The sequence below is a fragment of the Nyctereutes procyonoides genome, unplaced genomic scaffold (assembly GCF_905146905.1).
Source record: "Nyctereutes procyonoides isolate TBG_1078 unplaced genomic scaffold, NYPRO_anot_genome, whole genome shotgun sequence".
In the NCBI taxonomy this organism is placed as follows: domain Eukaryota; kingdom Metazoa; phylum Chordata; class Mammalia; order Carnivora; family Canidae; genus Nyctereutes; species Nyctereutes procyonoides.
This window is the reverse complement of record NW_026575044.1, coordinates 52,442,030-52,462,283: the sequence shown is the minus strand read 5'-3', so window position 1 is coordinate 52,462,283 and position 20,254 is coordinate 52,442,030. Positions and strand designations below refer to the sequence as shown.

The window sequence follows — 20,254 nt, the reverse complement described above, 5'->3', positions numbered from 1 at the left end:
CTGTTTTTTTTTTTTTTTTTTTTATTTACGATAGTCATACAGAGAGAGAGAGAGAGAGAGAGAGGCAGACACACAGGCAGAGGGAGAAGCAGGCTCCATGCACCGGGAGCCTGACGTGGGATTCGATCCCGGGTCTCCAGGATCGCGCCCTGGGCCAAAGGCAGGCGCCAAACCGCTGCGCCACCCAGGGATCCCCCTGTTTTGTTTTTAAATGGGGTATAATCTTTTGATTAGAGATTATTCTTTCAACATGGAACTACCTACTCAAGCGCTACTTCAGGGCAAATTACAGCCCACGAACAAGCCCATCACCTGTTTTGGAAATAAAGTTTTACTGGAAACCAGCGATGCTCACTTCTTTATTATCTATACCTGCTTTTGTGTTATGACAGCAGAGTTAAGACGTGGTGACAGATAACACATGACCCCACAAAGCCATCTGCCCTTTTGCAGAAAACGCTTGCTGAGTTCTAATTTTAAGTACTATAAAACTCTAATTGGAATACAGGCTTTAAATGAAAAACTTCAAACAACCTATCACTTGGAGTTTTCAGGTTCATTCCTATTCCTAATTAGACAGGCAGATCTAAATTAGGCAAACACTGGCCTGGTTTTCTCTGGATAAAAATGTAAACTTAAGTGGATATAAAGAATCAGAGCGCTCATCTAAGATTCCATTTGACCTTCCTGTGAATACAGACAGGAAAGTCTAAGTTTTTCTCATCTTTAACCAATATGAAAATATACAACTATTAAACAACAGGGTAAGCAATATCCTCTTTCCTCATTAGAAAGAATTTTTAGGGGCACCTGGGTGGCTTAGTCGGTTGAGCATCCAACTCTTGATTTCGGCTCAGGTCTTGATCTCAGGGTTGAGAGTTCAAGCTCCGAGTCGAGCTCCACAATGAGCATGGCGAAGGGATGGAGGGAGGGAGAGAGAGAAGGAGCAAAGTACCACAAACCTTGCGTATTTTTAAAGGACATAATGGCCTGTCTGTAGGGGTTTGGTGCATCTGCAGCATCAGTCAGGTTGGCCAGCACGAGCAGAAGCAGGAGGCTTTGGTTGGCCAGAGGGGAAGAAAGTTCTGGAGTAGCAGCTGCTTTGCTGCCCACGCCACCCAGTGTGAAGACAGTCCAGAGGCCAGCTAGAGAAGAAAAAAAACAGTTAAGGTGTGCTGGGACCAGTAAAATGGATATGCCTATTTCTGTATGATATTCTATATACTTTATAGTATTTAAAAGTTTGAAAGAACACTTTTTCAATTATTAAAGTAAAACAAGTTACTTGAAAATTCTCACACTGCCCAAGGATATAAAATTTAAGACTACCATTTCCTACTCCCATAATTCCACTTCCACTTCCCATAGATAACAACCACTATTAAGTTTCCTCTATCTTGGGATCCCTCGGTGGCATAGCGGTTTGGCGCCTGCCTTTGGCCCAGGGCACGATCCTGGAGACCCGGGATCGAATCCCACGTCGGGCTCCTGGTGCATGGAGCCTGCTTCTCCCTCTGCCTATGTCTCTGCCTCTCTCTCTCTCTGTGTGACTATCATAAATAAATAAATTAAATAAATAAATAAAAATTTAAAAAAGTTTCCTCTATCTTTCTAGATTTGCTTTACATATCAAAACATCTACATAATTATAATAAAATTTCACAACAAAAAAATTTCACGGACAAGCTTATACCGATATATTTGAAAACATAAATAAATAATAATATATCTAGAAGATACAAAATACCAAAACTGGTCAAAGACAAAAAAACCCAAATGGACAAATAACCTTCGAAGAGTAGGAAATGGAGTCAAAGAACTAGCGCTAAAAATCAAATTGAATCCAGATGTTTTATAAGTTAGTCTACCAAGCCCTCCCAGTACAGACAATTCCCATATTACATAAATAGCTCCAAAGTATACAAGAGGTATATTTACACAACTCATCTGACAAGCCCTGAAAAATCTCCCTGATAGAGAAACTGAAAAATGATTGCATTTAAAACAAGAAGGAAAAATGAAAACAGATTTTTAGATAGATTCAAACAAAAGCAGATGAAATCCTATTGAAAAATTTGTTAAAAGAACAAATGCATCATGATCGTGAAAGTTTTGTCTCTGAAATGCAAGAATTGTTCATCATTTTAGAAATCTATTAATTTACAGGTATACCTCAGATACTGCACTTTGGTTCCAGACCACTGCAATAAAGAGCATTGTGATAAAGTGGGTCAAATGAATTATTACCACTGCACAGAAGGTTATGTTTATACTATAGTGTAGTGTATTAAGTGTGCAATAGCATTATATCTAAAAAGCCAATGTATATACCTTACTTAAAAAATACTTTATTGCTAAAAAATGCTAAGTGTCATCTGAACTTTCTGCTAGTTGTAATAACTGATCACAGACCACCATGACAAATATAAAATTAATGAAAAAATTTGTAATATTGTGAAAATTACCAAAATCTGACACAGAGACACACAGTGAGCAAATGTGGTTACAAAAATGAGATCAACAGGCTTGCTAGATGCAGGGTTGTCACAAACCTTTAAAAAAAAAAAGGCAGTATCTGCAAAGCACAGGTATGCCTGTATTTCTAGTCAGTTTAAAAAGATGGAGGAAAAGATAATCTGGTCAATTTTTAAGATTAAACTTAAGATCTATTAAGAATTCTTATAAGATAGAAAAGTAACCTCTTTAGATTCTAAAGTCTATCTAATCCGAAATCCACAGTGGTTACACACACGGGAAGAACTCCCACCAATATCACCACCATCACTACATCACTACTGTACTACTGGTACTCTAAGCAAAAGTGTTTAAGGCAAAGAGAAAAAAAAAAAAGATCTCCCCTTCCACCCCCCCCCAAAAAAAGGAAAAAAAATTTCATTATTTGCAAACAATCTGTGCACTGTCCAATAGAGTAGCCACTAGCCATTGCGGGTACTGGGCACCTGAAATGTGGTTAATCCCAAATGCATTGTGTGTAAATATGAAACACTGAATTCTGAAGACGTAATACAAAAGTAAGAATTTCACACTAATTTTTAAATATTGATTACTTGTTGAAATTATAACACTTTGGACATATTAAAGAGTACTGTTAAACTTCAACTGTTTCTTTTTACTTTTTTAATATGACTACTAGAAAGTTTTAAATTACATATGTGGTTTGCATTTATGGCTCACATTTCTATCAAACAGAGTTATCTCATTTCTATCTTGATTCCTAGGACATCAAGAAAATCAACTGACACACCATTAGAACTAATAGATTTTGGTACAGTTCTAGGAGTAAAAAATCAAAAACCTGCCTACACATGAGCAATAAATAACTACAAAATCCAATCACTATAGCAACCAGTCTAATAAAATCTTCAAGGATCAACACAAAAGAAATGTGTAGGATGTTGAGGCCGATAACCACAGACCTTGAGACTGAAGGCCATTTAAGATCTGAATATAGAGGTACAATGTATTTCTGGTCAAAAAGGCAAGACCACAAAGGGTGCTGGGTTGTGCAGTCGGTGGAGTGTCTGACTCGGTTTCAGCCCAGGTTGTGATCTCAGGGTTCAGACTTTTAAGACTGAGTCCCATATTGGGCTCCACGCTGAGTGTGGAGTCTGCTTGAGTTTCTCTCTCCCTCTGCCTCTCCTGCTCAGGCTCACTCTCCTGCACGCGCGCGCGCTCTCTCTCTCTCTCTCTCTCTCTCTCTCTCTCTCTCTCAAATAAATAAATAAATAAATAAATAAATAAATAAATAAATAAAAATAAATAAATAAATCTTTAACAAAAGGCAATAATGCAAAACTTCCCCTAAGTTAATCTAAAATTCAGTACAATCACTATCAAAATGCCAAAAGGAATTTATGTAATATTTTGTAATACAAAGCAAATAAAATGTTGCTGGATGTAAAAATATGTAAGAAACAGTTTTTAGGAAGGAGTAACCTGGTGAGGAATGCTCCTGATTAAACAGCAAGATTTTTATAAAATTAACATCATTTAAAAGTGAGAGACTGGCAGTTGACAAATTAGTTTGATGGACCAGAAATGAGTTCAAGTTCAGAAGAAGAACCACAGCCTGGGTGGCTCAGCGGTTTAGCGTCACCTTCAGCCCAGGGTGTGATCCTGGAGACCCGGGATTGAGTCCCACGTCGGGCTCCCTGTATTGGAGCCTGCTTCTCCCTCGGCCTGTGTCTCAGCCTGTGTCTCTGCCTGTCTCTCTCTCTCTCTCTTTCTGTCTCATGAATAAATAAATAACATCTTTAAAAAAAAAAAGAAGAAGAACTACATATACTTAAGAATTAATCTTATGATACAGGTAGTATTCCAAATCACTGAGAAACAAACCAAAATTCTGGAAATGTCTTTGGGACAAGAGAGTTTAACCATTTCCCCAGTATTTAATTATAAAAGCATGTGCATAAACCTTGGATAAGAAAGCCTTTTTCTTATGTAAAGAAACAAAAATCAACTCTTTGAGGAACCTCCACACAGTTTTCCAGAGTGGCTGCACCATTTCACATTCCCACAAACAGTGCAAGAGGGTTCCCTTTTCTCCGCATCCTCTCCAACATTTGTGGTTTCCTGCCTTGTTAATTCTCCCCACTCTCACTGGTGTGAGGTGGTATCTCATTGTGGTTTTGATTTGTATTTCCCTGATGGCAAGTGACACAGAGTCAATCGGAGAAGGACAAACATTATATGGTCTCCTTCATTTGGGGAATATAAATAATAGTGAAAGGGAATATAGGGGAAGGGAGAAGAAATGGATAGGAAATATCAGAAAGGGAGACAGAACATGGAAGACTCCTACCTCTGGGAAATGAACTAGGGGTGGTGGAAGGGGAGGAGGGAGGGGGGTGGGGGTGACTGGGTGGCGGGCACTGAGGGGGGCACTTGACGGGATGAGCACTGGGTGTTATTCTGTATGTTGGCAAATTGAACACCAATAAAAAATAAATTTATTATTAAAGAAAAATCAAGAAGCTACAAAGAATAATAATTGGACTACTTAAAATATTAAATAGTTGGATGTGATAAATAAATAAATAAATAAATAAATAAATAAATAGTTGGATGTGATTAAGTATATCCCAAATGAGTAAGAGAGAAGGAGAAAATATCTGCAACATACAAAACAGAAGATGATATTTATTTTTTTTACAAAAGACCTCCTGTAAACCAGTAAAGAAAGCCAACAATGCAAAATAAAAGTGGGCACTAAAAATTCAAAACAATATAGAGAAATTAATGTGATAATAAGATCAAGAAAACAAAATTTTTAAAAGATTTATAACATGCATATTGGTAATTGTATATAGAAAATCACCAACAGTAAGAAACCCAAGTGGTACCAGATTTTGGAAGGATATTTGGCAGTTCTCATTCATGCCCCCATCAACCCAGGAATTGTTTTTTTTTTTTTTCTTATACCAGAGACCACTTGAGCAGGCAAATAAAGAACCATGTACAGGAATGTTTAATAGTGTTTATAAATGTTAGAACAGAAACAATGTAGGTACTCACCAACTGTAAGTGGTTATGGTAGTTATGGTTTATCTATACTATGGAATACAATATGAGTTAAGATATCCGTGTATTAACACGGATATATCTCTAAGATATACTATTAAGTTAAAAAAAAATGCAAGCTGCAGAAAAACTGAGGTAATAACTTAAAAACTACTCACCTAAATCACATGTGTGTCTATAAATATTAAAAACAAAAACAAAAATCAGGAAGTACTCCCCAAAACAGACTGTTGACTATAGAGAACAGATGATCACCAGAGGGGAGATGTGGGGGGGGATGGGTGAAACAGAAGATGGGGATTGAAGAGTGCGCTTGTCAAGATGGGTACTAAGCAACGTATAGAATGGCTGGATCACTATACTGCACACCTAAAACTAATAAGACACTGTATGTTAACCATGCTGGAATAAAAATTAAAAACTTTAAAAAACCCAGGAAGGACAAAGTATACACCGTACTGGTTGCAGAAATCACCTCCAGCATGGAATTCAAGAAAGATTTCTGCTTTCTTTGTATAAATTTTCTGTAAGTAGAATTTAAGCAATAATAACCAATAAATAACTAAATAGAACAAGGTAGATCCCACAGGTATGTGATTATGTAGAATATGGAAAAACCTCATCAATCTATCATTAAGTGAAAATGCAAATCACAGAAGAGTATATATACACACAAATAATTTAAAAAATATATAAATAAAAATAATTTTAAAAAAACACTGGTTTTTAAAAAAACCATAAATATACATCCCTCTGCAGGTAAATGCAGGTACAGGTGCCTGGCTCTTGATGGCAGGCAGCTCTGATCACAGGCAAAGCAGTGAAGGTGGCCTGAAGGGAGTCTTATTTCGTTCCTTATTCTTCTGACTCTTCTAGCATGGACAAATTCAAGCACAACTTTCAGTTAAGAACATTGACAAAAGAAATGAGGAAAAGAAAGAAAATTCCCAGTCATCAGCCCCCCAAAATGTGATGTGGTGCACACTTAGGATATGGCCATTATTGTAAAAAAAAAAGGCACCTCCTGACAATTTTGGAGGGATAAACACAACACGTTAATACTGAATAGACCTCTGATGGTGGCAATGGGCACGATATTTTAGTCTTTGTACTCGTCTTGTGTTATGGTTGTTTCTATTACTTATTACATTGGGCAGATGGCATTTGTAAATAACACCTTTGTTAAGGAAATTAAGTGCTTTTGTAAAGAAATTTTAAATAGATGGCAAAAGAAAACTAAGAAATGTTATTTTTCCTCAACTAACATAAGCAGATACTTTTCATTTCTTCTTTATACTGCCAACAATTCAATGTGAACATTTGTTCATTTTTAACGTTTTACATTTTCTGTTGAACACACCATGGATACCTATCACTATATCATTTCTCACATAATTGTGGTCCTGCAAATCGCAGGAGCTGGGATTTCTGTGACTCACTGGAATGACTTTACTATTAACTCTGAAGAAGCTGTTATTGGGGGGTAGGTAAACAGGCCTTCCTGCCCAAGTTTTTCCTAAAGGAGTATACAGGGAAGCTCAAAAAGCACAGCACATCCGGTATACACCTTGAGCATTGGTACAAGCAAAAGAGGCCCCGGAGAAGTTAGTTGAAGGATTTTTTTTTTTAATGTAGAAAACATTTTAAAATGATTGAAAAGACAGAAAAATTTCTGTTAAGCACTGTGCTCCCTGCTTTTCATTAGGAAAACTTGGATATCTGAATAAAAATTAGCAACTAATAACTGATCACTACGCATCACAAATTTAAAATTATTCAAAACAATGTTCACAATACAGTTGAGGGACTTGAAACATTTCATAAGAAAATCACAATCATTTAAGAAAGTACCATCAGCAGCCAAGTATTATTTGCTTTGGGACTGATTTGTTGTTTATTTTAACATTAGAAAAAATTTCCTTCTACTCAGAATAGGCCCCATGACTGTGTACCCCTACATCCACCACTTGTACGTTCCAGGACTGCAAGCAAAGAAAAACACAATTAGGAAGTTCAATCTGCAAGAAAAATAATAATCACAAAGTGCTCTCCAAGGTAAAAGATAAGTGGGGTTTTTTTTTTTGTGTTTTGGAGTCTCTTCACAGCTGTGCATCTTCAGGACTAGAATTAAGAGCTGACTACTCCAGACAAATTTCACAAAATTCTAAGAACACAACTTCAGTCCCCCTGCCCCTTCCCACACACACCTCAGGTCTCCCCAGGCAGACTGAGAAGCTGCATATAATGCTAGACAAACTCTCTGTCAAGAAGCTTGCGCAGCCCAGCTCACCCCCAGCACACACAGCCTCCTCCCTTTCCCTGGTAAATATTACTGCAGTGCTGCCTTTCCTCATAGGGAGAAAGGAGGCAGCCTGCCATTGCCTACATTGTAGTTTAAACTGGCCCATAACGTTGGATCAGAATTCTTCCAAAAGTTCGTTTCTTTTTGCTGATCCAAGCCTCTGATCTATGACCCAAGAATCTTAGTGGAATTGCATTTTCCTGTTGGCAAACAAAATTTCTCTCCACCAGAAAAATAAGGGAAAGTTACAGTATATTTCCTTCTGTTCTAAAAAAAGCAAATTAAGGATGGTCTCCCAAGTGCTTTAATTGTATCCCTCAGGTCTTCCAAATAAACTTCTAAAATTGATCTAACTAAACCAAAAAGTACTGAAATTAACTAAAAGAATAAATATGCTGATTCAATTTTTTAAAAGTACTGACTCAAAATTATTTATCCTTAACAATAAAAATGCGAGGAAAATACAAAGTATGACAGACTGAAACATCAACAAAATAATCCAGGGGGAAAAAAAAGTGTTGAACTCAAGATTAACTATTATTTTAAGACAATGAAATTAAGGTAAATTACTGTTTTTTATGTTACTAAACACACTATTTACCAAAGTAAAACTGATTTCTTATATCTAACAAATACATAACATTAATTATTTAGTTGGAACTATATAAAAAAAGTGATACTATACACTACCATCTGTGGTTATAAAAATATGCTTAAAAGGGTCATATTCATACATTTGGGCCTGTAATATTATAACAAACCAGATATCAGTTAAGAATTAAGGAGAAGGCAGGTCAGCTATCAGAAATATGTATGAAAGTTCTGCTAGAAACATTTCAATCAACACAGGTAAAAGACTATAATTAGTCAATAAGTACTCAGCAAGTACCTATTAGGGTGAGGCTCTGTGCCAGGTACCAGAAGTACAAAGAATAAAAAAAAAATCCCACTTGACCTCTGAGGAAGTCAACAACAAAAAGGGGAGACAAGCACTCAAACAACTACAATACAATTTTAATTTTTAATTTCCATAATGGTTTAATAAATATATCTACCTCTTCAAACATCTGTGCTTTACCTATGTTATATGTAGTAAAATAGCAGGAAAAGATGATTTACCCATAGAGAAATTGAACAAACATTCCAGGGCAAACACTGGGGCAAAGTCAGCTAATTGATCCTAATACCATGCTCCCTTTCCTTTTTATTAATAAAATGCCCTGGAATTGGGCTGAGCAGGACTACATTTCCTGGTCTTTCTTACAGCACACTATGGTCATTTGACTAAATTTCAGCCCATGGGATATGACTGGCAGTAGCATATGCAGTTTTTAGGTCATATCCTCAAAAAGAAATTATTTACTCTGCACATCCTCACCCTTCCCCTGGCCTGGAACCACAGCGTATGGGAGACAGACAGATCCAACTCTGTCCATGAGGACACCACCCAAAGGGATGGCAAAACAAGACAGACAGAAGGAACTCTGGACCCTGGATGACCTCAGGAAGCAAACCTGCCTACATCCCTGGACCAGCTTAGGCTTTTATGTGACAGAAATGTACACCTTCTGTCTTGTTCAAGCCATTGGTATCTAACCTCTATTTGAAGTCAAACGAATATCCTAACATAATTATGTGTTAGAACATTCCAGAATATCATTGCTTGGTTAGACACATTTTTGTTTTTAACAAACAATAGTTTTTTTTTAATTGTTTGCACATAATTCTTAATTGCTGTGCCCAACTCTGTCCTGACTGCCCATGCACTTGTATACATTCAAGTCACCATTTAGTAGCACCTGCTACAGGCTGGGCGAAGTGCAAAAAACCGGACTGGACAACGATGAACCCAATGACACTGATGCCCTATGCATGGAACTCACGGTCCAAAGGAGAAACGAATGTGAAACAGAGACCAGCATGGTGCACCCGGGTGGCTCAGCAGTGGAGCGTCTGCCTTGGGCTCAGGGTGCAATCCCGGGGTCCTGGGATCGAGTCCCACATCAGGCTCCCCGCAGGGAACCTGCTTCTCCCTCTGCCTATGTCTCTGCCTCTCTCTCTGTCTCTCATGAATAAATAAATTTTAAAAAAAGAAAAGAAACAGAGACAAGCAAATAAACTGTAATGAGTTCGTAGGGGGACAAAAAGAATTCTACCTAAACATCAAGGTTGATCCTTGAAGAAAAAACACAGTCCAGCAATCTATCAATAATAGATTTACAGACTCCTTCTGAATTTACTACTCAACCAAAAATGCCATTCCACTTTCTCCTATTTCTTAATTTTCTTTCATTTCTTCTTCTACTTCCTTTCTAGCCTGGAAAACCCTTCAAGGTCCAAAGCACACCTGTCTGCTCTAATACACAAAGCAGAATGCAACTCTTCTGTCCTCTCCACTCTCACAGATGGTTACATCTTTCCCCATCTCCCCTGCACCTACTATGTTCCCCACGAGCAACACCTCCTGTGGACTCCCTGGCTGATTTGTTTTCATATTTTATATTCCTTACAAGGCTCTGACTTCTTTTGTTCCTTTACTTACTTCCTTTCACTTTGTTACTTCAGTTGCTTACCAAAGGATATTTTAAAAGTGTATAAATAACACAGATTTTTATATTTGTGTCTTTTAAAAGTTTATAAACACAGATTTTATATTTGCTATTAAAGGAAAAGCTCACTATTTTTAAAGGTCTAAACGCTGTCAAAATCAACTTTAATCCCATATTTTAAATTATGTTACATTAATGCTGATGATGGTACTACAGGAGAGGTACTTTTTTTTTTTTTAAAGATTTACTTACTTATTTATGATAGACATAGAGAGAGAGGCAGAGACACATGAGGAGGGAGAAGCAGGCTCCATGCTGGGAGCCTGACGTGGGACTCGATCCCAGGACTCCAGGATCGCACCCTGGGCCAAAGGCAGGCGCTAAATGGCTGAGCCACCCAGGAGGATCCTACCCAGGGATCCCCAGGAGAGGTACTTTTAAGACATTAGTGGTGGGACTGTAAATGGGTTTAACCATTATAAAGGACAACCTAAGCAAAGCACCTCACAAGCATCAAAACTATACAGACACGAGCACCTGGGTGGCTCAATTAAGCATCTGACTCTTGATTTCAGTTCAGGTCATGATTTCAGTTGTAAGATTGAGCCCCATGCTGGGCTCCATGTTGGGCATGGAGCCTGCTTACGATTCTTGCTCTCCCTTTCCCCTCTGCCCTTTCCCTCCTCTCTCCCGCTTCTCTTTTTAAAAAGTGGGGGGAGGAACAGTGACTCTTTTTCTGTGTAACCAACTCTATGTTAAGAAAACGTGATCTCTGGCAACAATTTCTTTTCATGTTAAAATGAACATAAAGCAGCAAGATATACAATCTTGAACTACAGCTGGTTATACTACAGTACTGGGGGTGGGGGAAAGGTCACTAATAGTTTCAGTTTTTTACATGTGTCTATATTCAAAGCCCTCTTAATATGACTATTAGTTCCTAAAACAATTTTGAGTCAAATTGAATTTTCTTAACACAAAACAACATGGTATTACTAACCCCATCATGTCTCCCAGGAGGAATGCTTTGACCATTTCAAAAAAGAGAAGAAAATAAATATACCATAAAGGAACAGAGGAAAATGTTTTAAAAACTGAAAGGTCAGTAAAGCGTCTTATTGACCTTTGTAGTTTGAAATCTGTTGGAATCTCTGATACATAATATAAGCCACATGAAACTTTTTTTTTCATATGGAACTTTTAAAAAAAGTTTTTTTTCCTGGGACATCTGGATGACCAGTCAGTTGAGTATCTGACTCTTGATTTTGGCTCATGTCATGATCTCAGGATTGTGAGACTGAGCCCTGCACTGGGCTCTTCATTCTGCACAGTCTGCTTGAGATTTTCTCTCTCCTTCCCCCTTGCCCCCCCGCAATTCTCTCTCTCTCTAAAATAAATAAAATCTTTTAAAAGTTTTTATTCCTTTAAGAAAATAGAACTGGGGCAGCCCAGATGGCTCAGCGGTTTAGCGCTGCCTTCGGCCCAGGGCGTGATCCTAGAGACCCGGGATCGAGTCCCACGTTGGTCTCCCTGCATTGGAGCCTGCTTCTCCCTCTGCCTGTGTCTCTGTCTCTCTCTCTGTCTCTCAAGAATAAATAAATAAAATCTTAAAAAAAAAAAAAGAAAATAGAACTGTTAAAATAATTAAAAAATCCACTGAAATAATTCCATATTTATGAAGATACCAGTTTTTGAAAAGGAAAAATGAAAGGTAATAGAATTGATGTGTCTTAGTGAAACTCCACAATCACGCATCCCTAAAATATACACTTATGGGATCCTAGCAATGCATCAGGCACTATATTAAAAATGCACTAAGCATAAAGAAAAATAAAATGAAATCTAGTTTCCACAAAGATAAATCCTATCTCACGCAAAGACGTTAGGCAAATTAATTGTGATCCATGAAATAAGAAAGGGGCCCTGTGAGCTCAAAGGGCCAAGAGCCCCTCCTTCCACTACAGGTCCCTATGTGGTTCCCAGTAACTCCATTCCATTGGTCCCAATGTTTGCCCTAAAGCAGTGTTTCCCAAAACAATGCACTGATGACCAGAGGGATGGTTAAGTCTGGCATTTAAAAAGAAATCTTCAGGAGGCCTTGGTGGCTCAGTGGTTGAGTGTCTGCCTTCAGCCTAGGGCATGATCCTGGAAGTCCCAGGATCAAGTCCCACATCCAGCTCCCTGCATGGAGCCTGTTTCTCTCTCTGCCTATGTCTCTGCCTCTATGTGTCTCTCATGAATAAATAAAATTTATTAAAAAAATATTCAACAGTTATGTACGTTATAAATATAAATAATTAGCATATCAATCTCAATTTTCAAAGACTTTACCATTTGGCATAAGGATAGAGTAAAAATATGCTTAAGATTTTGAAAAAATGAATCATTTTAAAGTGAAATTAAGTAAATGAAAATTCAAGTTGTACTCACCTAACACAAAAATCAGTGGTTGCATAAATGTGGTTGAAGTCGGAAATACACATCACATCTCTAAGCATCTGGCAGGTACACCTCTATAGTACTCCCCCCTCTTCAAACCAGACACTCTGTCCCCTCAACATCTGCCCATGATACTTCATCTGTAACACCTTAGCACCCTGGCCACCCTTCCTTATGCTGGTGATGAGGCATTTCCAACAAACATAAAATGTAGGTGGGGGTGGCTCACTCCTTCCTGTTCTTACAGCATCAGGACACATTCCATGGTTTACTTAGTATGATTAATTATCGAGACTTAACTAAACTGACTCTCATAATCATCTATTTTAAAAATAAGAGAGTTCTAAAACCGTTTTAGACTTCTGGCAAAGAAATCACATAGAATAAACAGTAAACATTCAAGTTATAAATGAACAATACCACAAAGGACAGCAGACCCAACTCTTCTACCTATGTGGGCCCTCTGAGAGGCATTTTGTAAGATAAAAACAAAGACAATACTTATCAGATCTCTGAAGAAAAATGCTTCCTCATCCACTAACAAGACTATGAAATACAGTTATATCCACCCTTCTTAACAGTGAGCATGACTATAAATATCTACTGTTCCTTATGATATTAAATGATGACACTATGAAACCATTGTGATTAGCAAGACTTTTAAATATTCATCCAGATGGTTAATAATTTCTGTAATATCAAAAAGATTTTCTGTGTTGTTAATAAACAATTTTAAATAATTTATTTTCTTCCATTCTTTTTTTTTTAAGATTTATTTATTTATTTATTCATGAGAGACACAGAGAGGGGCAAAGACACAGGCAGAGGGAGAAGCAGACTCCACGCAGGGAACCTGATGTGGGACTGGATCCTAGGTCTCCAGGATCACACCCTGGGCTGAAGGTGGCGCTAAACCACTGAGCCACTGGGGCTGCCCAATTTTAAATAATTTAAAACTTTTATTTAATTGTATTCTTCAGAAAACATCAATGTGTAGATGTCTTATAATGTACATAATACATTAATGTAACAATGCATTATATAATTTATAAACCAATTCACTAATATCAGGGGGATGCTATAAAAGGTTCTATTGATGGGATGGATGATCAATAATGTTTAAAGACCATCATAGTCCAGGGACTGTGGGGGGCGGAGGGGACAGAAGAGAAGGAAACTAAGAAGGAAGAGAAAGAACAGCTTCTGACTTTTAATGATGATCTATACTAATTACCACATTACAACCTCACCAAGCATTATCATCATTAATTCACCCAATTTTACAGATAAATTAAACTTGAAGAGGCTAAGTCCCTTACTCAAGTAATAGAGCTAAGCAGATCTGTACCCATGTTGCTCTGAGTCTAAGGCAAATACTCTCACCCACTGCCCTCTCTGCCTCCCAAACAATGAAGGCAACCTCCAGCCTTGGCTGTGAATTACAAACTTAAACCTAAACACAGATCAGATCTTCAGTGCCTGGGATATAATAGGCCTAAATTCAATCGGTTTGCTACAAGGAGTAGCAATCTGTGGCTCACAAATGAGTCTACCCCCAAATTATCGTGCCAGACTTCTCCTCACCTTATATATTTGGGTTATTTTTGCATGGATTGCTTTTTTGGTTCTTCTACCTTCTGTTCATCCGGTTAATGCATCTGCATTTTCTTGACTTCCCCCTAAGGAACCATCTCTCCCGGGCAATTTGCCCCTTTTATTTTTTACAGTGAATTAACATTAATAAATCATCTCTTTGGCAAGCATGCTCAGATTCTTCAACAAATATACTGCTGGCACTACATTCAGGGGGCCCACCACCCTAGGAAACGAGAGACAGGAGTGTCGCTGTAACACAATGTACGGAGAGCGTTACACAGTCTTGTGGGAAAAAAAAAAAAGATCTAGCTCTGCTAGGTCATTCCCAGGAGAACTTCCCACAACTGCTGCCTGGCAGGTGCGGGTGATGACAGATCTGCAGGTGGAAAGGGGGAAGGCATTTCAGCGCATGGGCTGGCATCACACAAAGCTGGTCAAGCACGACCCTTCTGTGTACTTAAGAGTTTTGGCTGGAGGCATGGAGTGAGGTAAGACTGGAAAGAGAGGACAGGCTGTGAGGAGCCCGCAGGACAGCGCTGCTCCAGGAATGCTCGTTCCACTGCCCAATTCTGAAGGGCTCCAAGCAGGCCAAGAATTCAAGTCCTTTCTGATGGTCACACAAAAGAATGACCATTAATTATATAATATTCATTTTCAGGTTTACCTATGATTAATACTGACCTATTATTAAGGTACTCAATCAGTAATAGGATATTATTTGGTTTTCATACACCAGAAAAAAAGAATTAAAAAAAATTAAAAAAAAAAAGAAAGAAAAAAAGAATTACTAGAGCTTAAGGAAATCCTAAGGAAGTCTAACAAAGACCGGCTGCTAAGCAATGCTTATGCTTGTTTTTTACTACAAAGCTCCGTATGCACATATGTGTGCACACAGATGCATTCACAACAGGTGTTTGGAATTCCTGCATTATTTCTTTTGTTCTGAATTGGTCATGGTCTGAAATGATGCACTTTAAGTTTAGGTTATAAATTTGCTAAATTAGCTTCAAAAACAGCCAATTAAGAGGGTTGTGGATTCTCTGGTTAACCCTCCAGAACACAGCGATGCATGACTGGTAAGACCACACTCCACCAAGACACAGTCCCCCCCGCTGGGACACAAACAGTCAGTAGGATATAAGGGAGGCTCACAGAGCTCTGGGTTCCTCAGGTGAGACACCTCCTTCCTGGGCTATGAGGCCAAAAGCCTCACTAGGACAAAGTGTTCGAACCTATAATTAGAACCGACTACTTACATTTCCCAGAAGATAATCAGGACTAACTACTATGTCCTACATCTCTGTTACCTGGATCAGCAAAGAGATGCAAAGCTGCATCACAAGCTGAGGATGGTCTTTCTCAGAAGACTTAACATGTGGTGACTTGCTTTTCTTTTTCTCTCTCTACAACCCAGGTACCACAGAGACGACTCATCATTCCTACTTCCCAACTACATCTCTCCAGACATTCCGGGGACCTCCAAACATCCCATCAGTCCTTGTCACAGTCATCTACAGACATCACTGTCACTTCTGCTCATTCTCTAACAACCTGAGCACCTGGCTCTCTGTGTCTCCCTCAACACTACTCCAGTTTTCATTTTTAAAACTTCAACCTACTCCCAGTCAAGCCACCCAATAATACGGCTCTAAGGCCCTGATCTGCTGAGTTACTTCCCTCTCCCGCCTCAACTCATCATTCCCATGGCCGTTCCTGCCATGCGTTCTCTTTACCATTAATTGTGCTACTACTACAAGTCTGAAATCAGGCATTTCACTCCCTGGCTATCACCTCCCAGGCTTCCAGGTCATCTCCTCTAGTACGAGACTCAAACAACTTTTGATTTTATCACATCCAGCACTTTTTCAATGTCCAACACCACCCCCATGCCCTGGCTTCCCTCCTCTCCCAGCTAAGAGTCCAAGGATGACACCAGGATCGCTCCCCTACATGCCTGCATTCTCCTTCCCAACCCTCTCATTCCTCTCCTCCTCCACCATATTCATCTAGCAAAACACCAACCTTGATGAGACCCAGCCTTCCACCAACTCCATGTCCCCGAGCAGATCTACATAGCTGAAGACCAACACACAACCATTCCAATTGCTCTAAGTTCACTACCACAGATTTCCAGTGAACCCTAAGCTCTGCCCGGCAATCCTACTACATTACTCCAGTCCCCTAAGGGAAATCATTCCCTTAGAGCTCTCTGTTTGCCATCTCTAACAATCCTCAATCTCTAAGCTCAGCTTGCTCCCACAGAATCATTCAGAGAATTCCCTTGTGTTTCCACCTTAAGATCTACAAACCCATCTGCATCAACATGGACATACTCTGCCTTCATTCCTGTTATAAAAGGAATGAAATAACCCCTCTCTTATCTGTGTGAGTATCAATTTCTCCATCTCTGATAGAATGTAACCTCCATTTCTATCATGGTATGCAAACACTCTCTGCCATTTCATTCATTCATATAAATAATAAATAAATCCTCTCTAGAATCCATGTCTCCTTCGCTGCCTTATTTATCTGCCTATACTCTGACTTTCACGTTCCCCTCAACCCACCGTAATTAGCTTTCTAAACACCACCCCACCTAAATGATTCTTGAAACAACTAACCAGGCCTCACCTTATTCAATCTTGCACTTAAATCTGCATGAAGTTGTACATTTAAAATTTTATACATCATTGTACCTACATTATAATTCCAACATTAGAAAGCTTCAATGAACAGATCTCACAGAAGATCAAACAGGAAAATTAGTGAAAAGATAAATCCGAAATTATCTGAATGCAAAGAAACAACATTCTAAGGGAAAGAAAGAGATTCGAAGAACAGAATGAGAAGGTCTAGTATATGAGTGACAGTAATTTCAGAAGTAAAGACAACAGCAGAGACATAAACACAACAAGATAAAACTGCTGATCACAAAAGCTACCAGAAAGCAAATTTTTAATGATCTCCACAAACACTCCCAGGTCACACAATGAGCAGGGTTAAATCCAGGTTTCAGGCTTTTGCAACATATCACACCACTCCAGACAGAAAGAAAAATCCAGTGTGCTAAGAAATGCCAAGAGGCTCAAATCACAAATCTGCTACTTTTCCAACTGGGATGCATGAACTCTTGGAATGGTCCACAATGTGCTAGGAATAAGCAAAGTCAGAAAACAGACATGTTGTGTTCTTTTTCTCCTGAACTATTAATTTCACACAAAGATTTCAAGGAAGTTAAGTCAATGAACTGGCATATAATTCCATCTTATAGAAATGAAACAAACGTGGATGTGCTCACTAAAGCATAACTTACACATGCATTAATTTATAAGATAAAATATAAAACCTGAGTGTGTGCCAACTGGCTTCTGACAAACTTCTACATCCTTAAGGTTATATACTCATTTGCCTCAGCTATTATAACTAGGCTTAAAAGCCTATTAGTATCTCAACAATGCATGAATTACTATGATTGGCAGAATTCAAATCTGTTTAACAGCAAAAATCTTTTTGTTTTGCTCTTTCTTACACTCTCAACTTTAATGCTAGGTCTGTGGGGCACCTGGGTGGCTCTGTCGGTTAGGCCTCCAACTCTTGATTTTGGCTAGGTTGTGATCTCAGGCTCCATGCTGAGCTTCATGCTGGGTGTAGAATCTGCTTAAGGTTCTCTCTCCCTCTCCTTTTATCCTTCTCTCTTTCTGCCTCTCTCCCTTCTCAAAAGAGAAGAAATATTTTTAAAAATGCTATAGTTTGTGAAGGGTACAGCAAAAATTCTGGGGGAATGGGCACAAAAAGCGGTATCCAGAGAGGGAGAAATACATGGCTCTAGTTCATCCTACTGTTGGGTTTTGATGATAACTCCTACAAATAACCCAACCTAGAAAGCTAGTTTATGATACTATTGCCTTGTCTTCATCCACCTGTACATTGTCACCCAAGTGTAAATTAGGATTAGGGTAAGTCACAAGTAACAGACCTATGTAATAATTGGCTTCAATAAAAGTATAAAAGTAGGTACAGCAGAGCTTACATTTGGCTCCATGATGTTCTCTTGTCGCCCCACTACCTATGGTCTGCATTCCTAAGTTTACTCATGGTCCAACATGGCTAAACCAGCTCCAGCCATCACATTTTCATTCAAATCAGCAGGACAGAGATAAGTACATGCATTCTCTTTAAGAACTCTACCTGCAAGTCTGCTCATATCACTTCTGATTACCTTAGCCAAAACAAAGACCATACATGGATAACAAAAGGTTCTGAGAAATGTGATCTACTTTTGGCATCCATGTAGCCAGCTACAACAGGGGAGGAGACCAACTAGGAGTCAGTGTCATACTGTATTTGAATAAATCCTTTGCAATGTCCCCTAAACATGCCCCTTCTACTTGAGATGAGGGAACAGCTACTTTGCCTGACATACCCTGCCTTTTCGAGCCCTTTCTATAACTTAGCTCAGGGGATACAACTGTGTCCAGAAAAACCAGTGAGCTTTATGAACAACATAAGAACTGGCAGAAACAGCAGTACCCTTACCAAGACACCAAGACATCCTTTTTTTTTTTGCTGTTTTGAAAGATTTACTGGGACACCTGTGTGGCTCAGCGGTTGGGCGTCTGCCTTCGGCTCAGAGTGTGGTCCCATGGTCCTGGGATCGAGTCCCGCATCAGGCTCCCTGCGTGGAGCCTGCTTCTCCCTCTGCCTGTGTGTCTCTGCCTCTCTCTCTGAGTCTCTCATGAATAAATAAAATCTTTAAAAAAAATAAAGATTTATTAATTTACGAGAGAGAGAGAGAGAGAGAGAGAGAGAGAACGTGCACACACATGGCGGCAAGGCAGTAGGAAATAGGGAGAGAAAATCTCAAGCAGATTCTCACGTGGAGCCAAATGCAGGGCTTGATCCCAGGACCCTGAGATCATGATCTGAACAGAAATTAAGAGTAGGCTATTTACCCTAGACATCCTTAAAAAAAAAAAAAAGCAACAGGATGCCTCAAAGCATGTTTTACTAATTATACAGCAAAGGAGGAGGTAAATAACTTTGGCTGTTGTACAGCAAGGATCTGCCTGCTTCCTGATCTGACCAAGCCAGGAACGAAATTAGCAAAAGTCATCACTTGGATTTAAATTGTACCTTTCCTCCTTAAGGAATCAAACTTCTCAGGCATATAGAAATGCTATTTTATTTTCATAATGTGCCCTAATGACAAAATAAAATTTGGCATTATTTGCACATATTAGATATCTCCTACTGTAACATTTAATTTTCTGTATGCAAATATATATACATACAAAGGGATATGGACTGAAAAAAAATGAGAAAAAAACAGAAACTGTTGATTTGTTACACAGTAGAATTATAGCTTATCTGTTTAAATATTCATTACTTCTAATGCTCTCTGTGCAGTAATGTCTTAAAGATTTTTATGAACACACACGGGCATATATATCTCACACACACACGGCACACAATATGGACAAAGATAGATGGTATCACGAAAACATCATTGGCTCTGAAACCACACATAGTTTTGAAGCCCAGTCTCACCACCTACTGGCTGTGTGACTTTAGGAAAATTAAATAACCTCGGTAAAATAAGGATCACACTGGTAGTCACTTACTATCTGTTTGCTCTCATTTCCACTCCTCTCATCTATAATCTGTAGTGCAGGAGGTCAAGGTCTGCAAGCTCTTATTTTCCAAACTCCTTTGCCTGCTGGCTTCAGATTAGAGCAGACAGTGGGAGACACTGGCAGGAGATGGGAAGGGGAAAAGAAGAGAAAAGCCATTTTTCTTTCTACTTCTGGTGGGATGGCTGGCTAGC

At 38.8% G+C, this 20,254-nt stretch overlaps 1 protein-coding gene across 1 annotated transcript in view; it reads right to left on the bottom strand.

The window, feature by feature from the left end:
- Nucleotides 1-20,254, bottom strand: part of DYM (dymeclin) — a 346,418-nt gene that overhangs the window by 204,698 nt on the left and 121,466 nt on the right. The window contains exon 9 of the mRNA XM_055324208.1: nt 963-1,145. Coding sequence (XP_055180183.1) covers nt 963-1,145 — 183 coding nt within the window. The remainder of the gene's footprint in view (nt 1-962; nt 1,146-20,254) is intronic.